Source organism: Gasterosteus aculeatus, chromosome 7 (genome assembly GCF_964276395.1).
Source record: "Gasterosteus aculeatus chromosome 7, fGasAcu3.hap1.1, whole genome shotgun sequence".
Classification (NCBI taxonomy): Eukaryota; Metazoa; Chordata; class Actinopteri; order Perciformes; family Gasterosteidae; genus Gasterosteus; species Gasterosteus aculeatus.
In genome coordinates this window covers 19,841,409-19,857,936 of record NC_135694.1, presented here as the reverse complement: position 1 = coordinate 19,857,936, position 16,528 = coordinate 19,841,409, and the positions used below count along the sequence as shown (strand labels likewise).

Genomic DNA, 16,528 nt, shown 5'->3' with positions numbered 1-16,528 from the left:
TTCAGTGAATGTTTGTATTTCTAAAAAATATATATATAATGCATTTGTAGGAATAATTCTTTGAAAATGTTTCCATTCCCACAGTTACTGTTGGATCAGCACCAGCACTGACAATTCAATACATTTAAGAATTACTGTGCCTCAAATCAAAGCAGCTATACAGCCCCCAGTGCCTTCAAAGTTCAATCAGTTTCAATCAGCTTTCGAGAAAGGACGATGTAACGGAGAAATGCACTGTGAAATGAAGCCAGGTGGAACAGATATAATCCCAGAGCAGGATGGGACTGTCTGGCGTAACAACCGTCAGCTGATGAAGGAGACGGTGCCTCAAGCTTTTCCCCCATTAGCAGCAGGCCCCCAGAAAGTCTGTGTCTAACTGAACTCCATTTGTAGAATTTGTCTTTCAACAGCAAAATGATTTTATTTCCAGGGGAGGTTAGGGTCTATCCATATAGAGGAGGAGTCTGATGATATCTATATTTTTCTTACCGCCAGCCCATCCCCAGTTAAAGACCAAAACAACCATGAATCTTCGGGCATATATTGACATATAAAGCCGCACATATCTTTATGCCTTTGTGGCGGAGAGCTCTTTTGTTACAAACACATCAAAGAGCATTGCAGGGTGACATATTCCTTCATTAACATCAAGGCTCTGTAGTTATCTCATAGGGCGAGCGTGTGACTTTGAACCTCTGTGTCCGTCCATTCTAATGTCGCATTGTGCTGCGGCAAAGCACAGGGCGCTTCGGGAGGCCAGTTACGGCTGCATGATCAGGGGCCTCTCGTGGCTGCGCTTGCTCACACTTTCTTAAAACACCTTTCATTGCTTGTTTAGGTAAGGGCCACTCGTGATGACACTGAGTGCACTTCCAGTGGTACCTGATACTCACGCACACGCTGCCGTGCTTCTCGGCTGCCGCGGCTCTCTTTTATTGGTTTGAACGGTGTGCTTGGTCTACGATTCTTGGTGGTGAATTTGAATGGCGTATGTGTTGCATGGCCTTACATCCCCTTTGATGTCTGGAAAGAGAACCAATTGTGGGTGGTATTCCCCTCGACCAGAAACACAGCAGCGGTTGTTGCAGAAACACCTTGCGGAGATCAGCCCTCTTTGATAATTCCGTTGTTGAAATGCCTTATTTACCCAAATGTTTTTTAGAGACCTACTATTGAGCTATTGAAAATGAAAGTAGGAGATGGACATCCAAATTATGGTTAGCTTTATCTCTTGATTTCACCACCTGCCTATGTCTGGTGTTCATTAAGAGTGCATTATGCAGGACTTTGGGGGTATGTTGGTTTCATTGATAGGCGTTAGCTTGCTTGTCTGACATCACGCTAATCGATCAAGTTCAGTTCGGCTGACCAATTGAGGTCAAGCCCAAACTGAATCTAAAAAAAAGAAAATCCCACTAAAAACAAATGTGAAAAAATAACGGACCGACCTCTATGCTGTCCAGCAGTTTGCGTTTAGTGACTCGTTTCTCCTGCCCCTCCCCCACACTGCTTCACTGAGCTGCTCCTTCAGCCTCCTGCTCAGCGTTTCCAGTCGACAACCAGCCTCTTCTTCACTACCAGCAAGCAAGACTTAATTTCATGCAAGTTTATGGACAATTGCCTGATAAAGGCCCTTTTCTTAATAGCAAAGCAAATGTTGTCAGACTCACGCCATACTATTATATGTTATGTGCTTGATTACTTTAAAATTCATAAATCTCTCTATGAAAGGTCTCTCATATCGGAAAGCTCTTTGTGTTTTTGAGAGTATAGGGACTCCTTGGATGTATCAAGAAGAAAATGAGGCAAAACAAAATAGCATTTGGTCGTCCGTGGTGTTGTGTTCCTCAGTACTGAGTAGACATCAGCCACTCTATAAACCCGACAGCTCACCAACATTTGCAAAGCGACCGAAAAGAATGCTGACCGATTGCTCCTGGGTTTGAAAGTTCAATTGGTGGCCACATGTTTTGTGTGGATTAGGCAACACTGTCAGTACCACGATGAGCAGCTCTAGTTTTGTTGACAGTGCTGCGGCAGGACGCTCTTTTTTTTAGGGAACTTCTCAATGAAATTCATGAAAAAAACATTCTAAATATTATTGTCGAAACGTTTAAATTTTCTGACATTGCGGTGAAGATTTAGCAATCTGTAACAACGGCAAATACCAAATGTTACAGGTATTAAACCGAGGATTTTGTAAGAGGTGCTCTCCATAGGAAAAAATGATGTACACTCAATTCATTGAATTAGGAATAATTCAGAGTTACAAGTTTAGGTTTGTATGCATATTTATTCAGCTAACTAAGTACTGCCACTGGTTTCATCAGAACACAAGGAGGATGATAATAAAAGTTCCAACACTGTTTGAATCATATGTTGTTTACATAATCGATTCCCTAATAACCTCAAAAAAGTCCAGCATCTCCCATACTTAACAGAACTACTACTATATTTTGTCCCTCTTCAAATTGATTAACAAATAAAAACGTTCAATATATGTTTTATTATACAGTGAATGGTCGTAAACATTACTCTCATAAACTTAATTGGAACAATCAAGTATGTCTCATAAAACAACATTGCTGCTGCTGGCAGTGTATGAGATCATCAATGTGAGTAATATGACATTTTGATCCATTAAAACAGAAAAACAGTTTAATTCCCGGTTGTTCGGCCAACTGAGCTGCAAATGACTGTTTTCAGATAATTAGGAAGGGAAGTGAACACCTAAGAAACGCTGCTTCTCACAAAGGGTTTTGCCGCGCATTCGCTTGGCAAAGTTTTCATTAGCCATTTCAGTTTTTGTTTTTTTATGAGGACGTGGAACAAACCAGCACAGCAAGTGAAATAGAGCGGCTACAACAGTTTGGTTTGGTTTGCAGTAAATGGTCTGTCCATCGGTTTAACACAATGCTGATATTCAAACCCCTGGATACTGGAGCTTTAAGTAAACTGTTGACTGTTCTATACTCTTGTATAAAACGTTGGACTCATGTTAAAGTAAAATCCTGTTTTGTTACTTATACAATTTTAAGATATCCATTTGAAGGCAAATATGTGATGGTAATTAAATAATTGAAAAGGGAAAATGACTAAATATTTAGAAAAAAAACCAATGTTTCCAGTCCTGAGAGAGGTATTTGGTCAAATATATTGAACATCACAATCATAGTCTGTTATTAAATAATAATATCTTGTATAAAACATGAACTCGTGGATTGAGGGCGCTGTTTGTCATTATGTGTTGAACACTGAAAAGTTTTTTTTTTTTTTTAAATGCTCTCATGCGCCTTCACATTAACATTTCATTGACAATAGCATCAAATATGTGGCAAAAAAAAAGAATTTGCAGCATATAAATATGGTTGTTTATTGCTTGATCAATGAGGCCCAGCACTGTGAACGTATTCATGAGTCAAATTCACATTAAAACAATCTATTGATTGGCTAGTCAATAAACAATTATAACCACATAGAAATATAGAGATTTATAAATACTTAAATATAGCTTAACAAAAATGCAAGCGGATAAATAAATAAATAAAAAAGACAATTAAACAAACAAATAAATAAATAATCAAAAAAAATGATTTGAAGTAGATTTGCCTTCAAAATCCAAATGTGCCTTTGTAGTTTGGTGCCGGCCGGTTTACCAGACAGTGCCTTCGCTCATTTCTGAGGAGGGTTGTGACAGCTGGTTGGTGTATCCGTTGTCACTGAGGGAGACAGTCGTGTAGGGCGTGCTGGGGCCACACATCTCGCTAGAGATGCTGTGCATTGAGCCCGGCATATTGGGCTCCGGACTGGGTGAGTCCGCGGGATGGTGAGAGACCGTGTCAGAGAAACAGTGCACCTCTCCGGGAAAATGGTGCCCTGGGTGGTGGTGGTCCATTGCTCCTAACGGGGTACCAGCAGGCACAGAGGAGGGCACAAAACCCAAGTCTGCAGGAGTCTGAGCATGGGACGAGGGTGGGCCTTGGTAGTACTCATAATTCCCCCCTGAGCCATAGTATTCACCGGGATAGTCTGCATGCAAATAAACATATGGGTGAGTGCACAGCATGTATCACAATATAAAAAATATATATAAACCCTTCAAATGGATTTTTATTTTGTTGTGTTTTTTCAATAAAATGACCGAACTCCAGATTTACTGGTAAAATTATAGAGCAAACCAATTTGAAGAAGCTAATTTAATTCATATTAGTAAAATACTTTTAATTGCAAGGAAATGATGAAGCCTGCGTCCCCAAAACATCCAGCTCACCTCCATAATAGGAAAAGTGTCCAAGCTCCTCTGCCTCCAGTCTCTCTCCCAGCGCCCTCATCCTCCTCTGGCCGCGGAAAAACACGTGTCTGCGGCCGCCGAGCGAGCTCAGCTGCTTCATGCGTCTCTCTTTGGACCGACGATTTTGGAACCAAACCTTTCGTACAAACAAGGGGGGGGGGGGAGCATGTAGGGATTAGACAAGTTGCGCGGGGGACACATGCAGGAGAGCGAAAACGACTTTTCACAAGAGAATATGTCCCCGTTTAACTTTGTGCGTTGCAGAGGCCCCGCGTGCACGTCACAGAAACGAGTTCGTCATCGCGTGAACGTTTTTAAAAAAATATGTCGATACATTTAAAGAGCAGAATTAGTAAAATCTTTAAAATAGCATCGCGATATAAAAATATCGAAATGCAGTTCGGGGCAAAATATCACATTATTATTTCTAGAAGTTGTAATGGTTTTTTTATGCGTAAAAAGCACATAAGAACTGGTGCCCGTTTAGTCCATTGAAACACAATTTTCACATGTCGATGTCCAAAACGACGGCTCGATCCGACAGGAAATTGCATCAGGGGACCTTAATAAAAAAATGTCCATCACAACAAGCTAAGTGACTCCTGCTTTTATTTCAGGTTTTAGGAGCGCAATGGGAGCAAAGATTATGGATCAAACTGGCTTTGGAAAAAAAAGGAAACAATAATAATCAACACAGCATTTAGGACCAATCCCCTTGAGAATGCCCCGAAGTCCCCAATCAACACCCGCATTTTGAGTTAATAAAAGCCTTTTCGGGTGCTTATGGGCCGACGTTATTGTCTGTTGCGCATGTCCTCGACGCACCGTGTGACCTGAACTTTTCTTTTGTTTCTTCAGCCTATTTTTTTATGTTTTTACCTGGATGACTCTCATGGTGAGGCCGGTCTCCCGGGACAGCTGCTCCCTGATGTGCCTGGTGGGTTTCGGCGTTGCCGCGAAAGCCGCTTTCAGCGTCTCCAGCTGCTTGGCTTTGATGGTGGTCCGAGGCCCGCGTCGTTTCCCGACGGCGCCCTGCTCGTCATTCTCGTTGTTGTTGTTGTTGTTGTTGTTGTCGTTGTCTTTGTCGGACAAATGTCCCGCTTCCGAGTCCTTGCCGTCGTCCTGCGGGTCCTGGGATCCCGGAGAGAGGCTCGGGTCGCTGCACGTCGTGACTGCCATTGACGACATGAAACGCTGCGTGTTAGTTAGCACGTGGATGTGACAACCTCATTCCAAAATAGCGCAATTTAGATGCTATCGCTGTGAATAAAATAGACCAATCTGGACAGGATATTTCGAAAATTAATGGAGCTGCGAATATGCTGCTGTAAGTAGTTCAAAGACTCATAATAAATTATGACAGTAATAATAATTTTAAATATATATATTTTTTAAACAGTAAAAAAAAACCGCCCCGAATGGCTTGATTCATCACCTGAAAGGAGGATTGTGTCTTTTCCATTGTTATTCTGATAGTCCTCCTTACAAACAAACTTGAATTCGTCCAGGATGTACAGTTCCTCTCCGGTGGACAGCTGTTTGTTGCACATCACGCACGTGAAACAGTTCAGGTGAAACACTTTGCTCTTGGCCCTGCGGACAAGATCACTGGGTAAAATCCCTTGGGCACAACCGTCACACTTGGTCCCAAACGTCCTGTTGAAGAGGGAGAGCTACAGTCAGGGGCAACTTTCAGCAGCATACAGATGTTGTTCAGTAATAATTGACATAGTGTTTTTTACCAGACTTGTTGAAATAAATTTGATGGGTTCACAAGATTGAGGAGGACAGCCTTAAAATGTATTTCGAGGCAATTCATGTCAGAAATAATTTAATTATATAAAGACTAATCTTAACTAACGTGAAAAATATTACAGCAATATTACATAATAATCACATTATGCGTGCAAATCCTAGCTATCACACGTGTAATAAAGGCGTGTTTAACATAGCAGCTGTATTATAGCCCAACAGGCCTACTGTAGACAGAATAATGGCATATTTTCTTTGCTTGAATAAACTATTTAATGATTTAATGCAAAAAAATATATCTGTAACATTTGCACAAAGGAGCTCCCTCTGTGTTTATGGAAGCTTAAACACAGCCCAGAGGTTTTAATACAACAGGCCCCATCAGCATTTGATCAACATCTTCAGACTCCACCTCGACTAAAAAACTAACACATTGTAGCACTTAAATCGTACTTATTACACCACTTATCTATAGCAAGTTGTATATTGGCTTATTTGAGGAAATTGCACTTTCTTGTTTCTTGCTCTTCTGTGTTTGTATCCCTGTGGTTGAATGCATCGCTTTGGATAAAAGCGTCAGCTAAATGACATGTCATGTAATGTAATGTAACATGCGTTTTTTGTTTTGGACTATAGCATTGATGTTGCTTTTTTATTTATTTTTTGACTTTCTATGTACGTTTTTTTATTGGCAAAAAATAAACACATTTGACAGCATTTGCATTTTCTCTGTTTGTTTTTTTGACACTTGACACGGATGCTTACCTAAAGAAGTCATTCTTACAATACAGTCTCCCTTCTCGTGAAAAACACTTCTCTGACAAAGTGCATTTGCATTCGCAGCACTGGACACATTTTATGTGCCACGGTCTGTCCAGAACTTTGAGCAAGAACCTATCGAGAATAGGCTTTTCACAGCTGGAACACTGAAGCATTGTCCGGAGTTATTCCCAGCCCAGCGGGGGGCGGGCGGGGGGTCGTGGGGGGGGGGGGGTGGGGGGTGGATATAGACACTACTCTGCGGATGGTCCTTCTCCAACGTCCCGCGTAGACTACGATCCCGGAAAACACAAAATATCCAAATGAATCGGATAAATCACATCACCATCCGTGAGATCGAATGCGGCTCTTCTGTTCCGCCGGGCGACAATCCACGTGCACGGGCCGGCAGCTCGGAACGACGGCCTGACTGTTGAAAACACAGCATTTTCTGGTGCAAAATTATAGGCTGAAGATCATCGCGGGGCCGTCGAGACGATCTTGAAGTGTGCGAATTCTACGGGTTGGGGAACGAAAAAAAAAAAAAAAACCTACCAACTGTGCGATGCATCCCGAGTGGTGTCTAAAGTGGGGACAAATAACGACGGCATGCTGTCTGTGCGCTCAGTCTTGTCATTTGTGTCCCATCTCCCCTTCTAATAAGCTCCCAGTCCGAGAGAAAACGCCGTAATGAGCGCACCTCCCACAGCTCAGCCTATTGCCTATTAAGAGACGCGTGACGTCAGCACCAGGAGAAACCTATGAGCAGCCTTTCCGATCCGCTCGAGCACATTGTGCGCTTTGGTTAATATGGAAAGAAAGCATAACACTTGTGTTTGTGAAATACGATGAAATACACGTTTAAAAAAATGTTAAATAAATAGACACGTGATTCAACAAATGATTGTTCTATGAGCGGGAAGAGACGCGACCAAACAGCGCGCGATATAGAACTTTAAATAAAGACACGGTATTAGTGCTTAATTATTGGAAATGGAAGGAGTCCAGAGAATATTTTCTCCGAGGTGTTCTAGTGGTGCTGGCTGCCCAAGGAGCTGTGAATAAGAACCAAAAATATATAAAAAAAAAAAGGTCTCCACCTTCCAACAATGCTTTCATTGCAATTAGATAATTTGTCCCTTAATGATATCCCGCCAAGGGAAAACGACGATGTCATAATAATACATTATTCCCTGGGTTGTGTGGGAGAATATTATCATCATATTATAAACTGGCCCTTCAGTTTCCGGGGGAGGAGAGATGGACATGCCAAACACACGCTCTTCACGTTGATGAATGTTGCAGTCCAACATTGGGCTATACTTCATTTCGTCTGAAAGGACACGGATCATAACGGTTAGACTCCGCGGGTCAGAGGCTGTCTCCACTAGATGTTATCACACCGTGTTGGTGCGCTGGGGAAGGAGATACAAGCTCCCAGCTCCCTGGTATCTGCTGATATCTCAGCCCCCGACACATTGCGTTAAACGCGAATGAGTGAGTCAGCTTTTTTCTGCCCAGATTTTTGTTTTTGGAAGGACACTTCGCGAGCAAAATCAAAAATATATTTAGTTGAAAGTTGACAACTGATAGGTATCCATTCTACATACAAAGTTAGTAAGTGCCAATGATTGCATGTGTACTCATGGCTCTATTTTCGGTCTCATTCAAATTGTTTCAACTTATCTTTGATTTTTTTATTCTATAGACCTGCAGAGCTAGCTGCAGCAATTATTGAAAACCAATCAAACCAAAATATGGCCCAAATTAATATTATATTATTCAACTAGATTTTCTTTAGTATTTTGAGAAAGTTGCAAAGCTTTTCTATACTGCATATCGAATACATTTTTAATTTCAGATACTTTTTATTGGACGGAAATTTCTGGGTAAAGTACATGCATTATGACCTGAGTGTGTCCAAACACACCAAACATTGTTTATGCCAGCAATGGATGATTTGGGTATGCTATAAAAACATGTAAAACACCTAATACACATGACATAATTGCGTGTAGATAATAATCTCTTTTGGTGATTTTCTCAAAGTTAAATTGAGGATTTTCTACTTACACATTACAATAGCCCAAAAGGCTCTGACTCAATAATGCAATTGGAGCACATTGTTCCCTGATAGATTTCCAAAAGACAGTCCTGTTTACAATGTGTTGTCAGATGTAAGCATACAGTACAGTATCCTCTTCTGTGTCACGCTAATAGCCTTAACCTATAGATTAGTAATTGTAAAAGCTTAAGAATTCTCCTATTATGTTCCACAAACCTGATCTGCTTGCTTAAATGTAACAGTGGGTGACAATGGAAAGACCAGAGGGGAAAGTAATTATCTCCGTGGTGTCCTAAGTGTGATACGTGTGGATAAGTGTCTCCTCCTTGGTTTGTGTTTCTCCATTAGAGGTGTTGATTAGAAGCTGTAGCCCAGTGAGCTGCCCCCCTGTATCCCTGCAACACACAAGAGGGTCCCTGTGCAGCACCGGATTCTGGCAGGGTGCACGCTGTTTGTTTTGGACTGAAAAAAAAAACATGTCATTAGTGTTTGTTAATTGCAGCTAATTGGCCCTAACAAGATGAACAGGCCACCTACTGGGACCGTTCATACAAATAATTTGTAGAAAACAAAATTAATTACTAGATGCTAATTAAAGTCAATTATAGCTGATTGGGTAGTGGTGGAATGGGGAAGTTATACACAGGAGGGAAATACCTGGCAACAAAATGTGGCATTGCAAATACTTTTCGACAGTGAGCTCCCGACTGTGAAACAGGATGGCCTCCCTTTAACTTCCTGTATGTGCTGAACGAATTGTTCCGTCAAAACATCAAGTGATGACAAAATAACAGCCGTATTTGTATGAAGGATACACTGGGGCAAATTTTGTTTAAGAAGATTTTCTGTTGTCGTCAACCTCACCGACTTGCTACTTCTTGTATTATATATATCTTATATCTATTAGGTTGAAATTAAAGAGGCAATTTGCTCACAGTTTTATACCCGACAATGGTCTTCTGTAGTGTTTGGTACAATATAGTTTTAGCTAAATTTGTTGTATTTAGCTCAGCCTGTTGACTAGTGCAAGTACTAAAAGATGAAATAAAGAAACTTACAGGTAGAAAAATCTCTCTCAGCATCTGGGCCATTTGAACTTTTCCAAAGGTTCTAGTTCGGCAATGATGGCACACTGTATTATGTTTTTTGAAAATTACAATTTATTTAAAAAGAGGTTCTTGTAAAAAAAATATCATTGCCTACTGAAAAGCTGTATTTTATTTGGATGGAAAAACTATGCTGATTGTTGAAAATTGGCCTTTTCTGTAAAAAGGAAATATGTTTTAAAGGCTCATACTTAGAAATATGTGGCCAAATTATAAAAATGGGAGCCAAAGAAACTCAGGAATGCACAAATGATTTAATTTCCTATTAAACTGCTTGTAATACTGAGAAGTGCTTCTAAAATTAAGCCCCCTCCCCATTAATATAAAATACATCAGGCATAATGCAATACAATTCAACAATCCAACAAACTGCAGCCTCTTACACAGAAGATGCCTTTATAACAGTTATGTTAAAACCTCTATGACGATAGGATTCATTGCAGCACTGTGGTGTCACACCACATCAATTTTTAGCTCACAAACAGTTTACTGAGCATGTGTTGTACCAGTGCATCTTACTGGCACTGCGCACAGTTTAATATCCATTGCAGGCCCGAGAACACACCATGTGCACCGTCCCTGCTCTGAGTCAACTGACCTCCTGCCTGCGTTGTTTTCTATAGCAGAGAAGTGGAACCGCACAGCGTGGCATTTGCACTGCTCAGCATACAGCACAGATCTATACTCTGTGTGAGCATTGTGTGCTTGACAAGATTTGCATAATACAGGTAGCACAGGGCAAATGCAAGTGGAATTCAGAGGTACTGTCATGCAGTATGGGTTGAAGAATTCCAAAATACATTCACCGGCTTCAACCTATTCAGCAATAAATTGTGAATGGCTAAATATAGAAAAAAAACACACTCCCAGGAAGATGATACACGCAAAAACACATCAATACTTTGTATTTTAAATTGACCACCACTACACTGACTTGCCAAATCATATCATGGATTTGTATAATTCATACATGCATCTCCACCATTCCAACACTTAAACTGTATATTTGATGATTTTCCAATGGTGGAACCAAAGCAGTGGGAGCCATTCGGTCTACAAAATCCCAGAGAAAAAGTTAGTCCACATTAAGTTACTGTTAGAAACTCACACTGTTTCTAATCAAACTGCTGCTTCGGAAAAAATTCAAGAAAGAAATCTTGACAATCACGGCTATTTTTCCTTAAAACCGTTCAAAAAGGATTCTCTTATCAAGGCTTTGCTGAGCGGTTAGAGATAGTAATGACTTGCACAGGAGTACAAGGAGAAGAGTGTTGTTTGCAAGAGAGAGAGAGAGAGAGGAGAGGAGACCGATCGAGGTGAGAGGATTGGGGGACCTACCCCATATGAGGGCACAGAAAGTGATCTGCCTGAGGGGCAGTTCAGTGAGAGGGCCCAAGGGACCGAGTGCCCACGGCCCCCAGCGATGATGGTGATTGATGCAGGCACAATTCAGACACCCCAGACGCTGCAGCAAATTAAAAGGCTATTTTGTAAAGTTGTAAAGGAGCAGAATGGCAATAGGGGAGCGATGAGCCCCTTGCTCTGTCACACCAACAGCCTCTGTTTAGTTGCGGCGGTGTCATCAGCCCCTCAGGGAGGAGAACCGTTACAAGCCTCTCACGTCCACTCATTCTGCACTGCCGCTGCTGCTTGTGCACATATTGGAGTGTGCGTGCGAGTGTGGAGGGACGGTAAATATGGATTCGTGCGAGCGGGACAAACTGTAAGGCTATCCGGGAGTCAGTAGATGAAAGTCAACAAGAAGATATTGAGGAAGCATCCACGGGAAACGTAGTATGGATAGTGTTCGTTTTAAAGAAGTTCTCTACTGACGAGAGTGACAGCACCAGCGCTTCCTCCCTCTGGCGCATTAGCTCCTTATCTGTACATGATTTACAAATCATTTATCCTCAATTTGAATTTCATTGACCCGGCTGACCTGAGGATGCACCCATTTCTCGGGTGTGTGGGGAGAGCAGATAGTGTCAGGCCATAGGCAGAGCCGCCTTTGGGGAGGACGGCTCACATGCCAGAGGTCAAACCAGTGTCAAGTGGGGAGTGAGGCCAGCTGAGCTGCCGTGGCCCCCGCATTGTGCTCATCACCGCAGCTGCCGTCGGTTATCAAGAGCGCTCGCAAAGAGGAGGCACAGAGGGCCGGGGGTGGGGAGCGCAGGCTGCGTTGACAGAAAGGAGCGTGCTTGTGTTTGGGTTGGGGGGAGTGGGGGAGCGGGGGGGGTCCAGGGGGCAGGGAGATTGTTTGTTGGAGCTTGGGGGCATATGGTCCTACCGCCGGAGGAGAAGGGCCCTTTTCCACGCAACACATGACGAGTCTCTCACAAGCAGGTCACCTGCCTCTCATCGCCCGTCTGTTCAGAGGAGACATTTAAACAAGTTCTCAAACTGGTCAGCTTTCGTTATTGTAAAATAAAATGTGTACAAAATATCCAACAATTAATTCACCTTTGAAACTACTCATGAAGATAGTGACAATTTCCCCTCGGGGATCAATAAAGTACTTCTATTCTATTCTATTCAAAAAGACACTACGAAATATAAAATAATACTCAATTATCAAAGCACAATAATTGTAATGTCTAAAACAACAAAATCAAATTACAAATGGAAAAGAGGAAAACATTGGAAAATTACATAGAGTATTTCCAAAGGAAAAACAATGATGGAAGTAAGTTCCTTATCATCTATCCTTATATGTTGCCAGTGTCATTTCAGTCGGCAGAGATTTATTTCAGGCTTGAGTAGAGGCTCGATTCTTAGACCCAGCAGCCCCGGGTCAGGTATAATCAGCCCTACTGCAGTAGGGTCACGACTTTTGCTGGAATGGCTCGACTGGCCCGTAGCAGCTTATCACTCGCTCCCACTCTGCCCAGCCCCGTCCACTGCATACTGACAACAAGGAGGGGGAGCCCACTGTATGAATCGATCTGCGCTCACACAGATATGTCCCGCTAAGAGGTCACCAAGGCGGGGTAATATGTACACTGCCGAGTCAATAGGAAAATATTAGCCAAACAGCTTAACTGAGAGGGAGAGAGATGTGGGGGGGGGGGGCAAGGGGGGGCTCGCATGAAAGGATGCATGTGTCAGACATCCCCAGTCTGCCTCCCCTGATGCATCTGTCAGTCTCTGATCTCTGAGTTGTATGCAAGCAGGGGAGTTGTAGCCGCGGCATTAGAATAAGACTGCAGGAGTGCCGCAGACAGACTGTGTCCCGATGCTGCCGCCCACCCTTGTCCTTTCAGCTGGGTCTTCTCATGCTCACCCTTTCATTCCAACAGCTCTTTGGGACCGGGCTCGTCCCAATGCACTAAACAGATGGGCGTCTCACAAAGGGCCGTGCTTCCTGGCAAGCTGGTGTCCTACATGGCTGATTACACCTACACACCAAACGGAGGATTGATACAGTGCCTCACGGTCACGTTTTGCAACTGGGATACAAGGCGTTCAGTAAAAAAAATACACAAAAAATAATGTCTGCATTGTTTGCAAATATTCATTCCTTAGAGAGCTGAAGGGTCAATGAGCTGCTGGAACGCGACAAAGAAACATTAACATTGGCATATTTTATTTGAGAGAATTTTTATTCAACCTATTGTTAATATTTAACCTAGGCAGAATGACGGAAGGAGAAGTGAAAAAAAACTCGTCATATCGCTTCTCTTGCAGCATCCTTTAGCGTTCACTTCTCGCTAATTGGTAAATTTCTTATTTTGAATGCACCTGTCCATCTTTAATAAGACATCATGTACAAACCTTACACCTTACACACACAGGTGCCTTTTCCCTTGTGAGTTGTTAGCAGGGTTTATTTCTCAAATTCATTCGGTCCCTTCTCACTGATAGGAGTGATGTCACTGTATGTGTGTGTGTGTGCAAGTGCATGTGCATCCCCGTGTCCGTTCTCATCTGCCTATGTGCACAAGAGATAGAGTACAACAGAAAAAATAGCAAGCGAGTACATGACTCTATCAGACTATCCACATTTTTAATCAACACAAAAAAAAAAAAAATAACAAACCAACAAACTGGGCTCCTTATCAGCAGTTGTGTCCTTCCCTTCCTCTCACTCTTCCCTCACATCCCTGTCTGGCCTCCCAGATATGCTAATCGCTATGTAAGAATATCCTGTTGGATAATTACCATACATTACCCTGCGCTCATCTCCGGATTAATTCTTCATGTGCATAATCGCATTTGGGCTTCTTTTCCAGCCCGATGTTAAAGGTGAAACGTGGGTAAATACAATTCATACCGGTCGTACATTATAGTATGGAATGTGTTACCTCCAGGATATTGTCTGCAGACTGAGATGGCTGAATGAAGAGGATTATCTCTTCAAACATAAACTGCCCAGACTGCTGGATTTTAGGGGGCTGTAAAACCCCTACCAGAGGCGGTTTTCAGTGGTGGATATCCTGGTATCATCCTTTGTTATTTATTGGGTTTATATTCATGTTTTGTATTGATATCTTACAGGGTAACTGTCAAAACAAAATGCCTAATCACAGCGTGAATTAAGCTTTTTTTCATTTATTGTCTAATTCAGCAGCAGACTTTTACAAATTGACACTTGAATTGCATTGAACTTTAAATTCCCTTTTCCTTTTTTACAGTGTAAAAGTGTCATAAAACTAAAGCATGCAGCCTAATAATCACCAGCTTCTTCCATCTTCCTTAATACATATCATTCTAGAAGAACCTACAGTCTGCATGAAACAACACGTTCCATTTAATATACAAACTGAGCAATCATGGGAAAATGATTCTGATCTGAAATGATTCTGTATTCTAAATTCTGTATTAAAGGTTCCAGGTTGTCCCACCGTTTACAAATCCTTGTGGATTCAGAATAGAACTGTTAGTGTAATTACAGAACACTTTTCTAAATAACTTACAGACGTGTGGATGGGTTTGGGAAATGTGTCACCTGAAAATGTACCAGCTTGGTCGTCGGATCGATGCATTCGCTTCATATGGTGCTACACATGGAGGGTCCTCTTCAAGGATCCTCCCCTATTTTTATATCTCATTTAAATATATTGAGTGAGCCATCTGTAAGCCATTTATCTGCATCAAAAAGCCGTTACAATTGCCGTCTCCTCCCCCTGGCTCTGCCTCTAGCCCGGTCGGCACATACAAATCAACACATGCACGCATATGTTGCTTGAAGCAGGCACACGCATGCACAAATGATCCGTCGGACATGCGTCAAAGGCCTTGATGTGTCTCATCACCATATTCTCACACCCAGGAATAATTTTTACCACTCTTTTCATCATCTTTCAGCCCTGCAACAGGGTCATCTACATGCCTCTCTGACATTCAGCATTATCCATCGTCATGGACACAGCAAGCGGTTTTAATATGATCTCACCGACAACTGATACCTACGTCTCTGTCTGCAAACCTTTCTACAAAGACCTGCTGCGGCGCTTCCACACATGACCCTTGTGAACGCAACATAAAAAGCACTATTGCAAGAGTAATGACCAAATTTAACACTTTGCCTCAGCACACCTGGGTTCCAGACGAGGGCCGTATATTTCCTCTGACAGTCCCAACATCTCTGCAAAGCGCAGCCAACCAGAACCTAACTGGCGCGGTCAATATCCCTGGAGAGGGGAGTACTTTGAGGAAAATAGTGCAATCGCGGCCTCTCATTTGCGGCTGCATAGAGGCCCAGAGGGCAGAGGGGAGGACGACGGACACGGAGCTCTCTGTTAATTCGTAACACTCTGGAATAAGACAAGTACAGCAGTATGAAAGTCCGTTTTTTTAAACAGGACTATTTAATAGAATAGGTAAGGGAAGGTGGATTACAGATACACATACATTTTCAATGCTTTCAGTAAATAAAGTCCTGAAAGTCGCTTCTGTGGATGTTGTGCAGTAAATTAACTGTTTCCTGTTGACAGGCAAACATGCCATGGTGGGAGAGATTGATATTAAATCCTGTATTTCTATTTCAGGCAAAAATAGCTGGATAATTGTCCGCTGATGTCAGTGAGCAGCGGTGGCATTAATAGCCTGCAGGGCCCGAGGCAGAGGCAGAAGTCTTCATTCAGCCTACAATCCTAATGTGCTAATCTGTTTCCTTCCAGCACGCCCAAGGGCTTTACACAGCCATAAAATAGCATTTTCCTTAAATGAATGAATTGGTCACTGGAGGAGTAGGATTGGTAAAAAAATACTTTTTTTACATTCACCATTATATGACTATTTGGGATTTTTCCGCTCTACACCTTGTAACTGGGCGGTGAAACAATAACTTCTTTAGCTGCTGTTATCTACAAAGATCACGTATACCGAGCAAACACTTTTTTCCTATAAAAGCAAAATACATTTAGTAAATCTTAACTGATATGTGAGGTAGTGTATTATTTATGTCGCATTGAGTCTCCCTCTGAGCTGCCACAGTGACGGAGTCGGCAGTGGGTGGTGAAAGCTGGGGGGGGGGGGGGGGGGGTACTGAGAAAAGTGCTAATGGATTGACACAGTAGAGTCACTGCCAAGCCCAATGTCTCTTGACTAAGACAT

At 42.3% G+C, this 16,528-nt stretch overlaps 1 protein-coding gene across 1 annotated transcript; it reads right to left on the bottom strand.

Moving 5' to 3' along the window:
• Positions 1-3,348: 3,348 nt before the first annotated feature.
• LOC120822965 (LIM/homeobox protein Lhx1) lies at positions 3,349-7,517 on the bottom strand. Its single transcript, XM_040182967.2, has 5 exons — positions 6,809-7,517; positions 5,727-5,947; positions 5,171-5,463; positions 4,271-4,427; positions 3,349-4,029 (listed from the first exon to the last, which is right to left on the bottom strand). The coding sequence occupies exons 1-5, from the start codon at positions 6,976-6,978 to the stop codon at positions 3,653-3,655; spliced, it is 1,218 nt and encodes a 405-aa protein (XP_040038901.2). The 5' UTR covers positions 6,979-7,517; the 3' UTR covers positions 3,349-3,652.
• Positions 7,518-16,528: the final 9,011 nt, after the last annotated feature.

Bases quoted from the DNA above. Each gene is read 5' to 3' on its own strand.
- LOC120822965 (XM_040182967.2), bottom strand. From the start codon at position 6,978: ATGCTTCAGTGTTCCAGCTGTGAAAAGCCTATTCTCGATAGGTTCTTG. The intron at 5,948-6,808 runs GTAAGCATCCGT...CCTCTTCAACAG, and splicing joins TGTAAGAATGACTTCTTTAG to GACGTTTGGGACCAAGTGTG. The intron at 4,428-5,170 runs GTAAAAACATAA...TTTGTACGAAAG, and splicing joins TCACCATGAGAGTCATCCAG to GTTTGGTTCCAAAATCGTCG.